The sequence below is a fragment of the Triturus cristatus genome, chromosome 3_1, assembly GCF_964204655.1.
Source record: "Triturus cristatus chromosome 3_1, aTriCri1.1, whole genome shotgun sequence".
NCBI lineage: Eukaryota > Metazoa > Chordata > Amphibia > Caudata > Salamandridae > Triturus > Triturus cristatus.
Window position 1 is genome coordinate 790252160 of NC_140583.1, and position 20936 is coordinate 790273095.

Below are 20936 nucleotides of genomic sequence, written 5' to 3' on the forward strand. Positions count from 1 at the left end.
GGTGTGCTGGGAACAGCATGGCGCATGGTAGCTGCAGCTGCCGGAGTCTCCGCTTCAGGGCAAGGAAGGAAGCTCATTGTTTCTGCACTTCCCTGGTGAAGTCCGGGAAGATCATCACCCTTGCATTCGCGATGTGGAGATTCTGTGTCCCACGCGCATGCTGTAGTATGTGGTCCCTGTCGCGGTAGTGGAGCAAGCGCATAACCATCGGTCGTGGAGATGCACCCAGGTTAGGAGGCCTGGCCGGGACTCTATGTGCGCGCTCAAGGGCGAAGGGGGAGAGACCCTCCAGGGCCACCGCAGTCCAGAGCCAGTTCTCCATATACTGAACAGCGTCTTCTCCCTCCTCCCGTTCCGGAATCCCCACTATGCGCAGGGTGTTCCTGCGAGAGCACCCTTCACTGTCCTCCGCGCGCACCTCGAATATCCTGACCTTGTCCTCCACCAATTTTAGGGAGCGCTGCAAGGTAGAGAGTGTCCGTTACCTCCTCTAAGGTCTTCTCAGTGGCTTTAACTCGCTCCTTGAGCTTGCGGTGTTCATCCTTCAGCAGGTTGAGATCTACCCCCTATGGCGTCTATTTTGGTCTCCAAGGCTTCCCTCGAGGAGGCGATTGCTTCCCTTTCCTTTAGTATAAGATAGGGAAACCTTGCCATTGCAAATCAGATATCCCTGGACAACGCTCTACAAGAAGAATTCTGGACCTTCGACTCCAATCCGGTTGCCGACACCTCAGTAAGCGGCAGACTTCGTGGGACACTCCGAATCCAGCTCCTGGTAGTCTACGCCTCCTGGACCTCGTGGCTGAAGAGTCAAAACACCCTTGATCACCTGAAATAACCCGACTTCCGTGGGCATCCATCTTCCTGGCCCCAGGTCACTGGCAAGTGACTGAACACTGTCCCCTCTGCTTTCAGGTCTTCATCCTGAATCCAGCTTTGGATTCCACCAGACACTTCTCCAGTCTTCACAAGCAGCAAAACTTTTCGGCTTCCACTGAAAACGACGACGCGATCCGACACCTATGCACCCGGCTTCCCTGGGTGAGGTAACTCGTGCTCCAGTGGGTGTTGGCCGTCAAACTACTTACTTTGTAAGTGGCTTGCTTGTAGACTCTCTAGAAGTACCCTAAAACTTTAAAATTCCAACCGCGACTTGCTCCATTGAAATCAATAGGGAACCTTCGGCTGTATTCTCACACTGCACGCGTCTCCCGTGGATCCTTTACTTACCTGCCTTGGGTGGCTTAGTGAGGCCCCAGCGATTCTACAGGCCCTAGGCCTTGTCCCCTTGCAAGTCGACATTACTAAACCTCTTTTTTAGTATAAGGTCTGGTATGCTCCTAGGGCCCCAGCCATATCTGTGCTTAACTTCTTGTGAAACGTTGATATTTGCATATGTTCCTGACTTCTAATCTCAAAGAGATTAGTAGAGTGTGTCTAGTAATATATATATATATATATATATATATATATATATATATATATATATATATATACACACACACACATATATATATATACACACACACACACACACACACACACACACACACACCTGTGTGGTGCCCTTTCATTTGGTAATTCAAGAGATTATAAGGTAAAACAAGCTGCTTTACATTCCTCTGAGACTTAGCCTGAAGGCTGCTCTCCACAGCTACCATAGGATAGCTTTCTTTAAAAGGTTGTCTTAACCCTATACCATAAGAGTCGAATTGGACTGGTGCAAGGTGGTCACTATAACTAGTGACCAGCATATGCCAGGCCAATTTCTCACAGATGGGATGAGAGGTTACGGAATTAAACACATCCAAAGTAATTGTCTGACAATGTAAAATATATACATCTGAAATAATGCCCCCTGAAGTAAGGTGCTGAAATAAAGCATCTGACAAAACTGTTTCTAAATGTAGGATCTGAAACCGCTGCATTTACCTCTTAAAAAGCAAGCATGACAATTTTGAACGAAAAGATATTCTATGAAATGGTTCCTATGAAATGGTAAAGACCATTCAGTCTGATAACTTCCATTATATAGTTTAAATGAAATGGTTTCTCAGTAATGGTATTCTATGAAACTGATTTTCTATGAAATCATATACAACCGAATGGAAAAACCTTGTTCGACATTCTGTGGAAGTTCTTTTTTATTCTGCCTGTAGGAGCTGATTCCAGCTGTAAAACCCTCCACACATCATAGCTTGACGCGTGGCCTCCAAAAAAAAGAGTGGCTTCTTTGTCTGAACAGAAGAGAAGCACTCACAAGCTGTTCTTTGGGGGCATACCCTGCCCATTATTGCTCTAGACTGATACCCAGCATCCAATCAGAAAAGAACAACCAACGGGAACTACTGGGGATTGTCTGAAGGCAATAATTCTGAAATATTTTAAAAGATGGCTGTGTTTAGACCCTTCTGATTGGCTTGTAGAAAATCATTCACACTAGCACCATCATTGGTCAACCAGTCACAGATTGCAATTGGAGGGATTGGCAGGTATTCCCATAGCAGTTAATGGATCACCATGGGATACTTTCAGTTCACTATTTTATGTGTGAACAGAAAACAGAAGAGTAAACCAGAAAATGCATACTTGGCTTGGAATTCAATTCAGATTACAACATAAAATGTACCTTGTCTTACCTGTGAGGACTTCAAGATAGGTTTAGGTTAGTCGCTATTCGGTGATCCTGTATTGGCATCAAAACCACTTCCCTTTTAAACATTTTTTTACCCTCCTAAAAGCCATCCAGTCATGTACCCTGTCCTGTCACCCAACTCGTCCTTCACCTGCCCTTACTGTTCAAATTGCTATATATGTTTTAGCAGACATTTGTAGCCTACCTTTATGCTGGAGTTTAATACATGTTACATTCCAGTCAATTAAAAACCTTTGTCGATGGAGTCTTCCAATGTGTGTGGAGTCGACTGAAAGAAAGATTGATTCAGGACTGTTAACATGTTCGGCTCCTGTTATGTAAAGTCGAAGTGTTGGGTCTCTGGATGCTTTCCCTTGGATATTTGTGAACTGTTCACTTTTTATTAACAATCCCCCATTGTGAGTCCAGTGTCCTTTCCTGTCAACTGTAAACGACACCTCCCATCTGTCACATATCTCCTTTCAACGCCTGTCAACCATCAGCTGCATCACAACATTTGCATATAGTCTCATATATGGCCATTTCCCAGGTTGCCCATTGGGCTTATGCCTTGAATTCACAGCCCTTCCCTATTTGATTCCATCTTCTCCCAAAAAGCAATGTAAACTTCTTCCTTCTCTCATCTAGAATTTACTTCTACTGAGACCCGTCCGGAGATCCTGCAATTGGCAGAAATAGGCATGTCGTGCTAGGATTTAGTGCAGGGAACACGCTCCCAGTGCAAAAAAATAGCACGAACTGCACCACGCAGTGTGCCAGCTACTCAAGTTGATTTTACTCCCGTTCAAGTAGATTTTCTACTCAAGTGGCAGCCTTCGGATTGCAAATGGTTGCAACTGCCTGCGACCACCCGCTTTTGAAAAACCTTACCGGATGTCCCCCTAGCAACTAGACACCAAATCTCGCTCGCCAACTTATCGTTCTGGAGCCACGTGTAAGAATAAAATCCCACCACGCGGCGATTGGCGGAATTTGGCCGGAACTCTGCGTTACACTAGTAACACGGAGTTACCAATTACTCCAGTGGGACAGAATATTTCACCCACCCCTATAAATGGATTAGGTAAACATTAATCGCCATTTGAAAGGGACATTTTCAGGGCATCTTTTCCAAATACCGAATTTTTAAGAGATGTATGAACATGAATATTTTTTCATCAGGAAGTGCATAGCTTGTCTGCCTACAAAAAGAAGTGGCCCACACAAAGTTCCTTTGAAGTCTTTTAGATTAACTTTATCACAGATTTCAAGCTATACATTTGACAGGTGCCATGTTATAAGCTAAGTAGATGCCTATGGTGCCAGTTCCTCAGGGCGTGAGGATGGGGGAAATACCGACCTTAGGCAAACAAGCATTGGCAAAGCCAATAGGTCTCTGCAATGCAAGAGCTATTGGTGTTTTCAATGGCAATGTCTCTTAAACATGTTTTATAGCAGTACAGTTGCTGTTCAGCATGGTTGAAAATCATGGAAAAGTGCTAGGACGACGCCAGTGCTGGCCGAGTCACAGGGTTTTTTTGTCTGGCAGGAGGGTGGGACAAGGAAAACAAAACGGAGGTTTGGTATGGTAGGTACTCTTGCTCTGGTTTGCATTGTGAAGTGTGTGCAGCCCTGGCATACTTACTTTACATCACACTGCTGCTTTGTTTTAGCAAAGCAGCTGCTCATAACAATGTTTCAAAAGGCATAAGTCTCACTAATGCCCCCCAAAAAAAAAAAAACAAGTGCTTGGCTGGTTTATCTTAACGTCTCTGTATACACCAATGGGAAAAGTGGAAATGGACAAAAATGTGGAGTATGATAACTGAAAGGGGCATTGCTCTTTTTGAAGAAGTATGGGTAGGGACTGGGAGGTGACAAGAGTGTGTTCCCAGTCTCTCCATGGAGAGCATTCATGTGCCCCTACTGGCGCTATGCACTTTATGCTCTTTCTCCCAAGCTCAGTTGGATGCTTTTTGACTCATGTGAACTGACCATCCAAAGCCAGTTGCATTTCAGGTCTGTAAGCCCACTGATTGTAAACAATATGTCTCAAAGACACATTGCACACGCAGTCTAGCCGAGACGTAAAAAGAAAAGTAAGTAGTGCATGTAGTGCTGGGTCATTTCTACACACAGAACCTTCCTTGTGCACACCCGGCATGAGAGTGGAGCCACAGATTGTCACTTTCTTGCCTCTATACTCTGGTGCTGCAGTCTACAGATCACCAGAGCCTGTGTGTTTGGAAGCATAACTTGTAGGCAAAACACAAACCCATGCCCAATGGCACCCCAACCTTGATACCAGGTGCATCAATATTTATGAGGAAGGAAAATGTATATTTCAATTTAAATGTGATGTCTTCGCGTCACAAGATCCTCCTGTGGCCACTCTGCATGTCCTTGTTGTTTCTTCAAAGTCAATTTTCACTGTTTCTCATTACCTTCCTATGCATTCCATGCCTGCTGTACCTCCCATGCACACCTGTACACACAGTGCTTCCCATTTCCCACTATGCCACGGATGTTGACTAACCAAAATGCCTGGAGTAGCATAAGCGCCATCACTCATTCCTCTTTGTCTGACATGGAAAAAGTAGGTTTGCCCTTGAAAATGTAATGGTTTAAAAACAAGACACCCGGAGGAGTCCAGGGAGGTGTTATTTGCGTGGATACCCCAACGTTTTCCTACCCAGAATCCCCTAACAACAAATTTAGATGGGAAAAAATAAAAAAAAATATTTTTCTCAAATGTGTGTGGAAAAGCTCTGGGATCACCAGGGTGACACAAATTTCCTACAACCCATCATTCCCCCAGGTCTCCAGATAAAAATGGTACCTCACTTCCTACTATCACTCCTCTGCAAACATCAAATTTAGCAAAAAAAACCAAAAACATTTTCCTCACATTTCTGGCGAAAATGACCGCGCCGGCACAAATGTCCTACCACTCAGCGTTCCCCTCAGTCTCCCGAGTAAAATGATACCTCACTTTAGCGGGCGGGCCAAGGGCCTGCGACTGGGAAGGACCAAAAACATAGGGATCGAGGGTATAGCACTGCGAACTCTAAGCGCTACATTTTTTTTTATACGTTTTTAGGCGATTATGCATTAGACACCCACACAAGAGAGGTATCATTTTTATCGGGAGACCTAGGAGAACGCTGGGTGGTAGGACATTTCTGCCAGCATGATGATCCCACACAAAAATGTAAGGAAAATTGTATTATTTATTTAGCTAAATTTGAGGTTTGCAGGGGATTCTTGGTAGGAAAATGTTGGGGGATCCACACAAGCCACATCCCTGGACTCCCCTGGGTGTCTAGTTTTCAGAAATGTCTGGGATTGGTAGGTTTCCCTAGATGGTCGCCGAGCTAGAGATCAAAAACACAGGCGACTCCCTCGCAAAACAAGGTCTTAATTAGGGCTTCCGGTTTTATGGTATTTGTTTAACATTTATGTCTGTATTTATCCATATTTATTTTTTGCACATTTATCTGTATTTATCCATATTTATTTTGTGTTTTGTGCATAAATGAAGTTGTAAAACTGTACATCTCCATATTTATTTACCTGACACACTCATACTTTGATGTCTGACGTGATTTCGCTATTTAAGCTGCCAAATATTACGTAACAATGCATTCCCTAAATATTAGCATTACACAACACATTTATGTTGACATACGCCAATATTTAAAGGAATTTCAACATGTTTAATTTCTCAAGCTGTCCATCTGCTCTGCTGTTGAGCTACAATTCGTGAGACACCACGGAGAGTCACTTAAAATAAGCACCATTTTCTGTGTTTATCCACTTTAAAAAATAAATTCAGACAGAAAACAAATTGTTTGTCTGTACTTATCAGTGAAAAAAAGGAAAAACGGAAAACAGGGAGCCTTGGTCTTAATAATTTTGAAGTCTCCACAGTACATTTTGGGCCGTTTCCTGTCACAGGCACTAGGCCTACCCACACAAGTAAGGTATCAAATTTATTGGGAGACTTTGGGGAATGATGGTTTGGGGAAGTTTGCTGCTCCCCTTAGATTCCAGAAATTTCCATCACAGAAACGTGAGGAAATGAGGTTTGCAAAGGATTCTGGGAAACAGAACCTGGTGAGAGCTACACAAGTCACCCCATACTGGATTCCCCAGGGTGTCTAGTTTTCAAAAATGTACAGGTTTGCTAGATTTCCTTCAGTGCCGGCTGAACTAGAGCCCAAAATCCACATCTAGGCACATTGCAAAAAAGGGTCAGTTTTCTGTGGAAAAATGTGTTGTCCACGTTGCGTTTTTGGCTGTTTCCGGTCGCCGGTACTAGGCCTACCCACACAAGTGAGGTACCATTTTTATTGGGAGACTTAAGGGGATGCTGGGTGTGGAAGTTTGTGGAACTACGCAGATTCCAAATCTTTCCATCACAGAAACGTGAGGAAAAGTTTTACTTTCACAAAGTTTGAGGTTTGCAAGGGATTCTGGGTAACAGAACCTGGTAAGAGCCACACAAGTCGCCCCATCCCATATTTTCATGGATGTCTAGTTTTAAAAAATATATAGGTTTGCTAGGTTTCCTTAGGTGCTGGTAGAGTTAGAGTCCAAACTCCACAGCTAGGCACATTAAGAAAAAGGGGGCAGTATTCACTGGAAAAATGTGATGTGTCAACATTGCTTTTTGGGCCGTACCTGTTGCAGGTACTAGGCCTGCCCACACAAGTGAGGTGCCATTTTTATTGGGAGACTTTGGGGAATGCTAGGTGTGTGGGAGGTTGTGGAATCGCACAGATTCCAGAACTTTCCATCACTGAAATGGGAGGAAAATGTTATTTTTTATAGAATGTTTGAGGTTTGCAAAGGATTCTGGGTAACAGAACCTAGCGAGAGCTACACAAGTCACCATATCCTGGATTCCCCAGGGTGTCTAGTATTAAAAATGTATAGGTTTGCTAGGTTTCCTTAGGTGCTGGCAGAGCTAGAGTCCAAACTCCACAGCTAGGCACATTAAGAAACAAGCATTTGTAATGCAATAGAGCTCGCATTATTAAAGTTTGAGCTACAGGCATTGCTAAATAATGCAACACCAATAGCGCAAACTTTAATAAAGCGAGACCTATTGCATTGCAAATGCTTATTTATATTATTTTAGGCCCACTGATGTGGTGTGCCAGAAAGGACCCTGTGCTCCTGTGAGACTCCCAATGACTCCTGCAAGAGTCTAGGGAGTTCACTGGCTCCCACTGGAATCCCGCAGGATTGAAGAAATTTGGGCCAGCGTAGAGACCCTAGCATGTCACCTTTTACTTAACTTTTTTTTACTATTTTCAAGACACGCCTCCACATGACCAGGTCTCCATGTCCTGAAGTGGCGGAAGCAACATTTCCCTTCATGTTGCAGTCAATCACAGTGTGAGTTCTCGTAGGGCTTGCTTGGAAAATTGCATTTTGAGACCTCCCCTTGTTCTAGGTACCTGATTGACGGATCACAGTGAGTTACTGCAGTGAGGTATTGAAAACATTTTTTAAAAGAATGATAAATGACTTGTCATAGACCAAATCCTGCAGTCAAGCACCGTTATACACCATTGTACAGGCTGTAGGGTGTGCGCAGCGGGATTTGGCTGCCTTCATTGGGTTAGGGTCTGGGCCAAACCAACGCTGTACACAAGTGATTTTTGGTGCATTTTGCCCGAGGTGGCTGGGAATTTGCTCAACTTTGGCTATGATAAGAAAAAAAAAGAAAAACAAAGTTTAAAGTGACGGTATACTCTGGTATGGTAATAGGATCTTAGCTTAAGTAAAAGAAAAATAGAAATGCACTGAAAAAATATAGGTAACAGTGACCGTATGGTGAAGTTTTTAAATGAGACCAGAAATAACATTTAAAAAATGAACAAAAAACACTCGAATGCACTAGTTACGGTTTCCTGAGCTAACTATAACTTATGCCTCGACATGCACGGCTTGTGACTTTACACATTACATAATTCATGACATGCCATATTACTTTTTTGGTCAAAACTGGGATTAGAAACTGCGGTTTCAATATTATACATCTGGCAATTTAGCTAATAGGTAGCATCTCCTCATACAGTTTAAATTACATATATTGGCTGTTTTGATGAACTTTACATATATTTAAAATATCGGTTTTATGCAGATGAAATAATTCGCCTAAAATCACACCGTGATTTTTAAGCGCAAAGCCAGAAATAGAGCCCCGTTTTCAGTATCCTATGGTCAGGAATGTAACCACTGAGCAGCAGCTGTCGGCAGTAACTATATAACTATCCCTTTTGGAAGAAAAAAAAGCTGATCTGGATTTGAAAAACATATACAACAAAGAGGAGCAAAAATTGTCCCGTCAGATAATTGCACTGCATCATTAACTTAAGTTTCTCCTACTTTTAATAGCGTATTATGAAATTGCAACTCATGGACTACTGCTGGATAAGAACACTCACCCTCCGTTGGCCAGCAGAGAGCAGTCAAACACATCTGTGCTGCCTCGCCTGCTTACCAATACATGCACACCGCTCTCCCAACAATACACATTAACAGAATGCTCTGCTGCTAAACCGAAGAGGCAGAGCTCTTCCCTTAATAACGCAGTTATTTTTTTAATTTGTAGAGGTTGTTGTGTTCAGTTGCAGCAACTTAATTATTTCCTTCTGCCTTATGACGAGGAATAGACGTGCCCCACTACGAACTCATTATAGTCAGACAAATAAAGCTTGAGCGATTGGGTAGCTTTTAAATAACTTCCATCCTTAATTGGCAAAGTACAAACTGGGCACGTTTGCTCACGGAGTGCTGAACATTTAATATTTCTGCTCAACCTAACAGGAAACACTTTTTTGTGGATAATGCAAAAAGCACTCTTTAGATTTTGAATGTCAGTCTTTCTTGAAATAGCTCTGGGCTAGAGTAAACTGCTCACAAAACAGAAAGAGGAAATAAGAGAAGATGTTTGTATCTTCATTATTTATGAACCCGCTCTATTTATTTGTTGATATTCACATAGTCACTTAACCCTGCAAATATACATTTGAGCATGAGGTAAGTTTGTATTAATAAATGAGTTGTTTTGTTATTAAAACGACTTTTTAATTTGAATCGAGCAATCGGGCCATACTCAATTTGTTCAGGTGGGGGACACTCATTCGTTTTTCATCATCATACTTTGACCCACAACAAGAGAGAACGAGTGGTGCGCGCCAAGGCGTGCGATCTGTTTTCAATGATCGCACCCGTGTCTAGACACGATAATTGAAAACATATGTCGGCGTGCGGGTAACAGACACCAATAGGCCATGGGCAGAGCAACGTGACCGCCTTTGGCCTATTGCGTGCTGTCTTTCTAAAAAAGACGACCGCAAACATCAATACCGTGGACCAAAAGGAATCGCACACGCACGAGCGTGTGCGATTCCAGGCTCCGTTTGGAACCCTCCACAAAAGGACTCTCGCTGCGCGAGCAGTGCTATGCACTTCATCGCTAGGCGCGAGACCTAAAAAGGGTCAGTATTCACTGAAAAAATGTGATGTCTACATTGCTTTTTGAGCCGTACCTGTCGCGGGTACTAGACTGTGGCAATTTTTGGGGGTGGGGGAATTGGCATGCCCATTCCGGGCAGCTCCCACCCCTAAACTGGAGAGAAAAAATCCCTGGTGCCTAGTGGGCTTGATCAGTGTCTATTGACCCCATCTGCCTCCTTGGGGGGCAGAAAGACTTTTTACTTTCTGGAGGGGGGGGGGGGGGGGAGAGAGAGGTGTGTGGAGGAGGGTATTGCCATTCCCATTCTGGACAGCCCCCACCCCTGGCATATAAAAAATATCCCTGGTGTCTAGGGTGCTTTCTGCCCCCTACAGGGCCAGAAAGACTGATGATGCCATACATTAATGGGGGGAGCAAAGGCCCTTGCCCACGGGGCCGCTCTCCCCTCCCTGGTGCCTAGTGGGTGGATCCCTGCTCGAGTAATGCCCCCCTTTCCAACATTACCCTCCCATGTGTTTCGGTTCTTGGGGAGGCTGAGATAGCCCCGCGAGCACCGAAACAAACTAAGTTTCAGTTTTGTTTTCGGTGTAATGACATATGCGTGTGATCGTCATTCCAACGAAAACAAAAAATATGCCTTGGGAGGTTAAGGAAACTCTTCCCAAGGTAAAAAAGCAAATCCCTCTGCTGTTTACAACAGAGGGATTTTTTGAAAGTGTGCTTAGGACGGAATGGTTCACTTGAGCACAGAAGGGGTCAAGTCCCTATAATAGGGCCCACTGGTGCGGAAGACGTAAACCGATCCAGCCATCACCCGATATTAGTCGCTTCTCTTAACCCCTTCAGCGCGGCGCGGATTACCATGCTGTGCTGAATGTTCTATTGCGCGGGCGGGGCCATGACGGAGCGGTTCCGTCATACGCACAGCGCAACCTAGGCACATGACGGAACCGCTCCGTCACTCGCATCGATGTGGTTAATACATTCTAAGGGACATAGTGGGCGACATAGCCCACGTTCAAATACAGACAAATACATTACATGTCTTACATTCGAATTACGGACGTCACAAACCATCATGCCACAAGTTAACAGAATAAAACAGAAAACATAAGTGTATTTGAGATTTAAAAAAAACAATACCAAAGGAAAATTATTCCAAAACATAATCCTCCAATGTCTTGGGTAATCTTACTGCCCTCCTCTGTGAAGAACCATTCACGCTATCCGAATACATTTCATTACTCATTCCGCTGTTCAATTTCTTTATTATGTGTGACATCACTAAACACCAAGTCGTCACATCAATCATCCTCCTGCTCAAACATCCTCTCTTGACCTGGCTTACGTGTCACAACAGGGCTTTTGCTCCACAAACCTTGGTTTCTTAACAAGCCAGCAGAACCAGTAACTCTTTCCACCTGAACTGGAGTAGAAAATGTTGACATTCCTTTAGTACGTAAAGTGGGTTTTACAATACATACCCAATGACCAACTTTAATAAATTTGGATTTGGCTCAATGACAAGCATCATGATGCACCTTTCCTTTTACTTGAGCTTTGCTTAAAGTAACTCTTGCTTTAACAATTTCATCCCCAAGAGTAATTTTATCAGTGAAGCTCACTAAACTTCATGTCACACCTGACATACATTCTCTCCCCCCTCATCAGAAAATAGAGAGACACTCCTGTAACAGAATGTGGAGTAGTATGATAACTTCACAGTTTTTCTATAACGAATTTAAAAACATCCAGTTTATTTTCTAACGCAGTTTGAATGCACTCCTTAATGAACCTGTTGGCCCTCTCAAGATGACCATTAGCTTTTGGACAACATAGTGGTGCTTTCTCTCAATCAATGTCACACTTTTTGAGAAATAACATCTTAAAAGAAACAAACTGTACTCCGTTATTTGACATGAGTACTTTGAAAAAACCTTTCACTTGGAAAATATCACCCAAAAATGTGATTATCTCTTCAGTACTAGGATGTTCAACAAAGGTGGATATATCCACTTGGAAAAATTGTCAATAACAATTAAACATCTGTTTTGCTTGGGTATGTCACTCCTATGGCCCCAAAAAATTAATAGATATTCTTTCCCAAGTTCTTTGTGGACTAACTCTCAAACTTAAAGGCTCCGCTGACACCTTCCAGTGTTTGTCTGAACGTATACACATTTTGCACCTGTCCACATGTAACTCAACACTTCAGACACCGCTCATGGTCCTGAATGAGCTAAATCAACAATTTTCTCCCTAATACCAGCAGGAGGAACAAATAAATCCTGCCTCATCAATATATAATTTTCAATAGTTCGCTCATTAGAGACTTGTGCATAGCTTTGCATACGTGCATCAAGATTCCTGCTAGGAGGCCACCCTTTCACAAGACGCTGTTTGACTTTTGTCAACAATTAATCTTTCGTAGTCCTATCCAGCCACTCATCTTCCAAAACAACAGCATTACACAAGTCTAATCCATCCACCATGACTACCAAACATTTGTGCTGATCAGTAACCGCTCTCCCTCCATGTCCATAGGCTGCAACATAAACAGTCAGCAGTGACATTCTTACCACCTGATATAGGTCTGATCTCAAAATGTAACTACTGTAGCCTGGCAATAGCACTTATGAGTCTAGATGACTTCATCCATCATCACACTAAAGGTTTGTGGCCAGTAACCAACACTAATGGTTTTCCCCACAAGAAATTCTTGAGCTTTTCAACCGCCCAAACACAAGTTAGCGCTTCCTTCTCGGTGATTCTAGAATACTGTTCAGCTCCTCCGATTGCCCTAGAGATAAATAAAATCAATCACATCCACCATTTAAGTAAAAACTGCTCACAAACCAATAGCACTGGCATCAACTGTCACAACTGAATCAACACTGGCATCAAATAGAGACCGGAGTCTGCGCACTAAGTGTCTTGACTTGATAAAAAGCTTCATCATGTTCAGAAGTCCACACAAAAGACACCGCTTTTTTTCAAAAGCTGCCTTAATGGTTCCGCCATGAGTGAATACCCCTTGACAAACCTCGCATAATATTCTCCCAGACCTAAAAAGGACCGAAGAGCATCTCTGCCAGAGGGCTTACTAGCTTTGTTCAATTCACTAACCAAATCAGCTTTGGGAAAGATGCCGTAATTCGCAATTCAATGTCAGGACCGGAGGCTTCGGATTATGATAACACGTTCTATGCTTTATTTGCACAGCAGCCATTTTAAAACTCAAATCTGGACCATCTTTCCCAAACACCCTCGGTGAAAGTGGTCAAACAAAACAAAGCAGGGACAACATATCCCTCAGTCCATAGCAACCAATCACAGTCCGGGACCCTCTCGTAGTCCCTCTTCACTTCTCTGTTCCTCCTCTTTCTTTGCTGCTCAGCAGTCGGAGAGGAGAGTTTTTTTCCGTTCTCTGTGCTTATTGCTGTGTTATCATTGCTATGATAATACTGGCGGTCGTGGAATTGTCTTTGGCATCCCGCGCCCGTTCATATAGTTTGTGGGCTGTTTTTTTCCTGTATCACGCTTTGCGTTGTGGCCCTAACCGTCAGTGCGTTCCGGGGCTCACCTCGAGCTTGGTGTGACAGACGGGCCTGTTGGTGAGCACCGCAACGCGCTTCCGCTGTCTCCCCGCTGAGGCTCTGTGTGTGTGGGAGTGTGGCATTGCGACGGGGCTTCAGCTCCTCGTTTGCTGGTGCAGCGGCCCGCGGGTCTGGTTTCCGGGCTTACGCGGTCCGGCTGAAGTGACGATTGAAGAGGCGCGGTCAAGATCCCCGACCGCTAGGGGCGCTGCGGCGTCTCTCCGACAGGACGGCCCTCTCTCTGGCAGCGTGACGGGCGGAATTTCAATTTGCATTCTTCGCATTCCGCCGCCAGCCTGCCTCACGCCCCTAGAGACGTACGCCCTCTTTGAAGGTCTGAGCGCTTCGCTCCCGCCTGCCTGACGCTCGTTTTCACAAGTTGTAAAATCTGTGTGGTTTGGACGCCCGCTGGGTGTATTTTGGTGCTTACAGCAGCGCAGGCATTTCCCAGGTGAATTGGGGCCTGGAGGGGGCAGTCCCAGGGTGTTTGGTGTGCCCTTCTCCCCGACGCCTATTGTGTCCCTCAGGTCTTTGACCGTGTTGTATTTAAGAAAAGGGTTCTACCCTGTGAATCTCGCTGGTCCCCAGCATATTGATATCAGACAGACTGTTAGAGGTTTCCTGCTGGTTTCTTTCTCGCCCATCCAGTGGTCAGTTGGGTTCAGCATGTCCCAACAGGGAGACAATAACTGGGGAGCGGATCCCCTCAATCAGCTACCGTTGGATGATTATTTCTAAGACGTGGTTGATTCTTCTATCTACCGCGCCGTAGAAGAGGCCATGGGCCCTATGGAGGAGCGCCTTTGTAGACGTTTGGAATAGTTCTGTGCTCGGTGGGCTCACCCTGCACCCTCTAGTCAGCAAGTCGTCCCTTCGGGCGACCCGGTACCTGCGAAACGCCCCAAAGTGGACGGTGTGAATCAGGATGCCTTTGACAGGCTGCGGGATGCTTTTTTGGCAAACAATGCCCCGCAGCGCCCTCCTATGATCCCTTCTCCGCCGGCGCCGCCCACTGATCCATCCAGTCCGGCTCCGGACACAGGTGATTATGTCAATGGGGTTACGGATGAAGAGCCGGGGCCTACTAGACCATGGCGACCCGCTTCTACACCGCCCTCATCGGACCCTCAGGTTCCCTCCGTTAGCTCTGACATGCTAGATCCTGAACTGGTGGTACATCCGCGTTCCTCTGAATGGACGCCTTCGGCCAAGGTGGCCGCTGACATGGCCAGTAGGATTTGCACCCCTCTGGGGAAGGAGGCGCGTAGCCGGCTTCGTTCGGAGTATCCCCGCCCCTCCCTTGACGGGAATGTCGCACAGACACCTGAGCTGGATCCCCAGATGGCGACTTTTCTTGCTAAGTTTATCAAGGATCCCAAGAAAGGGATAGATCGTTCCTGGAGGGCATGCCAGGAAAAGCTCCTGGATGCCCTCGGGCCCATGACGATGGTGTTGGATATGGCAGAGGATGCCAAGGCTTCAGGTGCCTTGATTTCGCCGGAAGCCCTCTCGGGAAGGGCGCAGAGGGCGATAGTCTTCTTAGGAAATGCGAACTGCGCGCTTTCCACAGAGCGTCGTCGTTCTTTCCATATTAAGGTGGACCCTAAGCTGGGGTACTTGGCGGATTCGGAGGCCGTAGCCCAAGGGGGTTTGTTCAGGGAACCCTTTATCAAAGAATTAAGAAAATTCGTAAATACATTCACCTCCTTAGATAGGGCCCAATCGTCTATTAAAAAAAAAAAAGTCTTTCCCTCACGGGTTTTCCGTGGGGCCGGTCGAGGCAGGGGCCGATCGACCGGCCAGGTCCCCGCTCCCAGTACCAACAACTCCAGGCAGGGGCAGTACCAAACGCAGGCATGATATTCCAATTTTTACCTGTCCCGCGGCAGAAGTTCCAGAGGAGGGGACAACGCTAATAACACCGGTAAGTGTTTCTTGTGCTTCCCTGGTGGGAGGACGTTTGGCTCGCTTCCTGGGTGTGTGGAGGACGATCATGTCCGATGCCTGGGTTCTCCAGACTGTGCAGGGGTTTTGAATAGAATTCTGCGGTGAACCTCGGCAAAGCTGCGCGCCAAATCGGATTCGGTTTTCGCGGTCAGAGGAGGCCCTGATAGGCGCGGAAATCTACGCTCTTAGACAAAGGTGCGATTTGCCGCTCAGCCTTAGATCCTCTCGGTTTCATCAGCAACATGTTTGTAGTGGACAAGTCGGATGGGAGACAACATCCGGTCCTCAACCTGCGGGATTTCAACGTTTGGTTGGTTTGCCGTCATTTCAAAATGGAGGGTATTCACCTCCTCCGGGATGTGCTCCGGCCGGCGGATTGGATGGTCCGGTTGGATTTAAAGGATGCTTACTTGGCCATCCCTATTTTTCCGCCTCACAGGAAATTTCTTCAATTCCTTTGGAAGGGTCAAGGTTATCACTTCACAACACTTCCCTTCGGACTGGCCACCGCCCCTTGGTGCTTCACAAAGGTTCTCAAACCAGTGGTGGAGTACCTCAGGGAGAGAGGAACACGTCTCGTTCACGTGGACGATATGCTCTTGCTGGCCCAAGACCCGGTTTCTCTTCGGGGTCAGTTGCAACAGGCCGTGACTCTGTTGGAGGGATTGGGTTTTGTCATAAACGTCAAAAAGTCCCTCTTGGTACCGGCCCAGCGCTTCACGTTATTGGGTTTCGTGGTCTATTCCACAAAAGCAGCTCTCAATCTTCCGTCATGGAAAATAGCAAAAAGTCGTCACAAGCTCAGACGGACGCTGGCCAAGGGCATGGCTCCCCTGCGTCAGATAGCCCGCATCGTGGGCTTACTGTCAGCCTTGATCCAGGCTATCTTTCCGGGGCCCCTTCACTATCGGGCGTTACAACGACTCAAAGCCAAGTTCTTACGGAAAGGTCTCCAGTACTCCCATCCAGTAACCCTGTCGGGGGAGGAAGTTCGTTGGTGGCTCTCCCACATCGAAGAATGGAACGGGAGAGCGATCTTTGGCTCCGCCACATACCTGGTCATAGAGTCAGACGCAAGCAGGTCAGGATGGGGCGCTCGGTGTGGAGATTTCTCCACAGGATGTTTGTGGTCCCCGCAGGAACAGGAGCTTCACACCAACTGCCTGGAGCTTTTGGCAGGCTCCTTCGCTGTGCATTGTTGGACCAAGGACAGAGTTCAGTCTTGCGTCCTATTGAAAATGGACAACGTGTCAGCGGTCAGGTATATAAATCACCTGGGCGGTACTCGCTCAAAGGTGCTTTCGGACCTTGCACCGAATTTGTGGCAGTTTTGCCTCGACAATCCCATTTCATTGACGCGGAGTATCTCCGGGTCATCAGAATTTGGTGGCCGATTGGCATTCGCGTCATTTCCGGGATTCCAGTCTCTGGAAACTGCATCCGGACGGTATTCGTCAGGTGCGGGACTTTTGGGGTCCTTTTTATGTGGATCTTTTTGCCTCCAGGTCGGACCACCAGCTGCCTCGTTTCTTTAACTGGAGGCCGGACCCCCTGGCGGTGGCCACGGATGCGTTCCTGCAGGACTGGACGCAGGAAACTGCTTACGCGTTTCCACCCTTCGCCATGATCACTCGAGTTTCCACTCAGATTAGACGGCAGCGAGCCAGCATGGTTCTCATTACACCAATTTGGAGGTCTCAAGTTTGGTTTCCGGTTCTTCTGGAACTTTCTTGGGATTTTCCAATCCCACACCCCCACTTTCCAGAGGTTCTCCTCAATCCGGAAGGTGTTCACCATCAAATGGTTCGAGGGCGCTCTCCACCTCATGGCGTGGAGGATTACAGGGAACGATGGGCGCTCCCGGGCCTTTCGCAGTTCGCCGAGAACCTCCTGGCCAGGGCTTGGTCAGACAGCACGGTCAAACTTTATCGCTCCGCCTGGACAAGGTGGTGTCGTTGGTGTGTGCGACGGGGTTGTGATCCCGTGGTCGCAGACGTGGTCGAGATCTTGAATTTTTGGGCGCCTCTTGCTCAGCAACGCTTCGCTTAACGGTCGGTCAACACCTTCCGTTCGGCGATTTCGGCCGGTCATTCCCCGCTAGGGGGCAAACCGGTGGGAGAGCATCCTTTTGTTTGCAGGCTCTTGAGGGACCGCCGGTTATCGCTTCCTCCAGAACCCCGATACATCGAACTTTGGGATGTTAATAGAGTGCTTAATCTTTTTCTATCATGGCAACACAATGAGTTTTTCTCCCGTAAAGAATTATCAGCGAAGCTTGCGATGCTTCTTTGTTTGATTTCCTGTCGCAGAGTTTCGGACGTGCGAGCTCTAGACGTCACAGGCAGAATTTTTTCTCCTTCGGGAGGGTCTTGCACTATCTGTCACAGGACTAAGACTCATACTCGGACTATTGAGTACCCAGCGTTCCCGGACTCTCCTTAACTGTGTGTGGCCTGATGCTTGAAAGCATATGAGGAGATGTCCGAGGAACTTCGTCCTCCTGGAGAGCAGAAGCTCTTAATTGCACTCAAGAAGCCCCACAAGGCGGTTTCATCCCCTACTATCGCACGTTGGGTGTGTTGGGTCATGCAGGAGGCAGGCATTAGACTACGTCAGATTGGGGCTCACTCGGCATAGGGGTGGGGGCAATGGCTTCCAAGACTTTCTCTGGGTGCCCGTTTACAGGACAGAATAAATGCAGCATGACTAGTCATCCGATTCGACTTTTAAGAGGTTTTATTTTAAACTGGTCATTGATACGGCCCATTTGGTGGTAAGTAAGCTTTGAAGCAGCATAATCCGAAGCCTCCGGTCCTGACATAGAATGAAAAATTTCCTAGCTAACGTAACGGAAAGTTTCAATTCTATTAAGGACTCGGAGGTGAGGATTATCCCACCGCAGATCGACGCTGCGTTTCCCACTCTTCATTGGGAGTAAGTATCAGTTGGATTTTTCTTGATCTGGTTTTGTGAGAAAGTGTTTGTGATTTAGCATGGTCTTCTTTGGTCTAATTTGAACAAGTCAGAATCTTGTATTTAATTGATGATGCTCATCTCGCAGTTTCTTGCTTTGTACTCGCCTTGTTGAATAGGCCTTCCTTCTCAGACTGGGTCCTGACGGTTTACTCTTTGGTTTCCAGGATCGGATTCCGGAAAGCAGGACACTTGATCGAGGTTGAGACGCTTACCCACAAAGAACGAGGAGGAACAGAGCAGTGAAGAGGGACTAGGAGAGGGTCCCGGACTGTGATTGGTTGCTATGGACTGAGGGATATGTTGTCCCTTCTTTGTTTTGTTTGACCACTTTCACCGAGGGTGTTTGGGAAAGATGGTCCAGATCTGAGTTTTAAAATGGCTGCTGTGCAAATAAACCATAGAAAGTGTTAGTATAATCCTCGCCTCCGAATCCTTAATAGAATTGAAACTTTCCGTTACGTTAAGCTAGGAATTTTTTATTCTGTGTCCTAAATAATCAATTTCCTTTACCAATAATTTGCATTTATTTTTGCTTACTGTCATAACTTTGTTTTCCAAAGTACTCAACACAGAATCCAGCAACTTGTCATGTTCCTCATTGGTCTCAGCGAATATAAGTATGTCTTCCAAACAGCATCCTCAAAAAATCTATAATCTAAATGGAGTAACAAAGGCAGTAAAATACTTCGATTTCTCATCCAGTACAACTTGATGATACGCTGATTTGAGATCAATCACTGAAATATATTTAGCACCATTGACCGCAGCCAACAACTCATGTATCCTTGAAAAACAATAAGTATCAATGACAATATTTTTGTTCAAAGACCTCAAATTTACAAATTGCCCTGAAAAATAAAAAAGGATTTGAGGCTATCACAATAGTCGAAACCCACTCAAAGTCATCAGTAGGTTCAATAATACGATCAGGATACAAGGTATCAAGATGAGATTTCAATTTTTGGCCAACCCCTAAAGGTACCATGCACACTTTATGCGGCACCCTTCTTGAGCTTGATTCTGTGCGAAAAAACTTTCACCTGCCCAACTTTGTCTTGAAATACCACACAATGTTTCGCCACAATGCTCTCCACATTAGTATTTTGTACATTTATGCAACTTACAGACATCTCTCAACCTGATCGGACAGTCTGTTCTTGGACACAAAATGATACACAGTTAACCAGGTCATACTACCCCATAATATTCTTACCATTCACAGCAACATACATTTTAGTGTATCTGTTAAGTCCCTTCTAGATTTTCTTCAAAATATTCCAGCATATCTATGTAAAAATTGCCAAATGCTTTGGGATTGACATCCGTGTTAGTTAATTCCACCTGTCTCTCTCTCTAAAAAAAGAAAAAAAGTCTGAAATAAGAGTGATAGGAGATCGAGTCAGCAACTACTTCCAAAACCACATCCCCATGTGTACTTAACACAAAGGTGCTTTAAATGCAAATCCAATGTTATTTACATCAAAGTGTGTCAATAGATCCTACAAAGTGAGTATCAAGTAATCTGAACAGTTCCCCACTTTAGCAATAGCATTAACAGATACATTTGAAACCGACCTCACTCTCGCACACGCTTTGGAAGTGACCATATTTATTACACTTACTGCACTTCCTTCTTATTGCAGGACAATCAACACAGTTTGCAAAATGCACATTAGACCCACACCTTTAACAGGCAGGTTTCCCTACTTTAAGCCCACCAGATTTTATAGGTTTCTTAACCGACTGAACATAACACAGGAGAAGAAGCAGCACAATCTTGTGACGTCAACACTTCAGCTGACTGGATAGATCTTCCTATACCTTTCACCAGATCAACACTTCAGCTAAGGTTGGATTGCGACAAGCTAAAAGCCTCTCATGAACCTTTTAAGATTCACAACTGAATACAAACTGATCTCTAATACAATTATCTACATAATCCCCAAATTCACAATAAGATGCCAACCTCCCCAACCAATGCAACAAGCATTTGAGTAAACAATTAAATGGTGCTTGAAACCAGACATCTTTACTCACAAGAGCATAACCTAGCTTTTTTAAACACGAACAAGTTTCCTTACTCAAGGCAGGCATTCAGTTCACTCGGCTATCTTAGAGGGAGAGAATGGGGCTTAACAGCTAGGGCGGCTGACCTTGAAGCTGCGGAACCAGATGAGAGTCTCAGCAGGGACGCTCAAACATCCTGTGATCATGTGCAAATCACTTAATCTCCCGATTCCTAAAATGAATGCGTCCATCTGTAATGAAACTGGTGCTCAAGCGATCTGAT

The 20936-nt window shown here is 45.5% G+C and overlaps 1 protein-coding gene across 8 annotated transcripts in view; it reads right to left on the bottom strand.

Annotated features, from left to right (window-relative positions):
- RBM44 (RNA binding motif protein 44) overlaps positions 1 to 20936 on the bottom strand; it is a 2201010-nt gene that overhangs the window by 1474588 nt on the left and 705486 nt on the right. The window contains exon 1 of one of the 8 annotated variants that reach the window (XM_085645053.1): positions 19860 to 19957. The exons of the other annotated variants lie outside the window; for them this stretch is intronic. Coding sequence (XP_085501179.1) covers positions 19860 to 19878 — 19 coding nt within the window. The 5' untranslated portion in view covers positions 19879 to 19957. Of the gene's footprint in view, positions 1 to 19859; positions 19958 to 20936 lie in introns of those variants that run through there. 8 annotated transcript variants of the gene reach the window in all.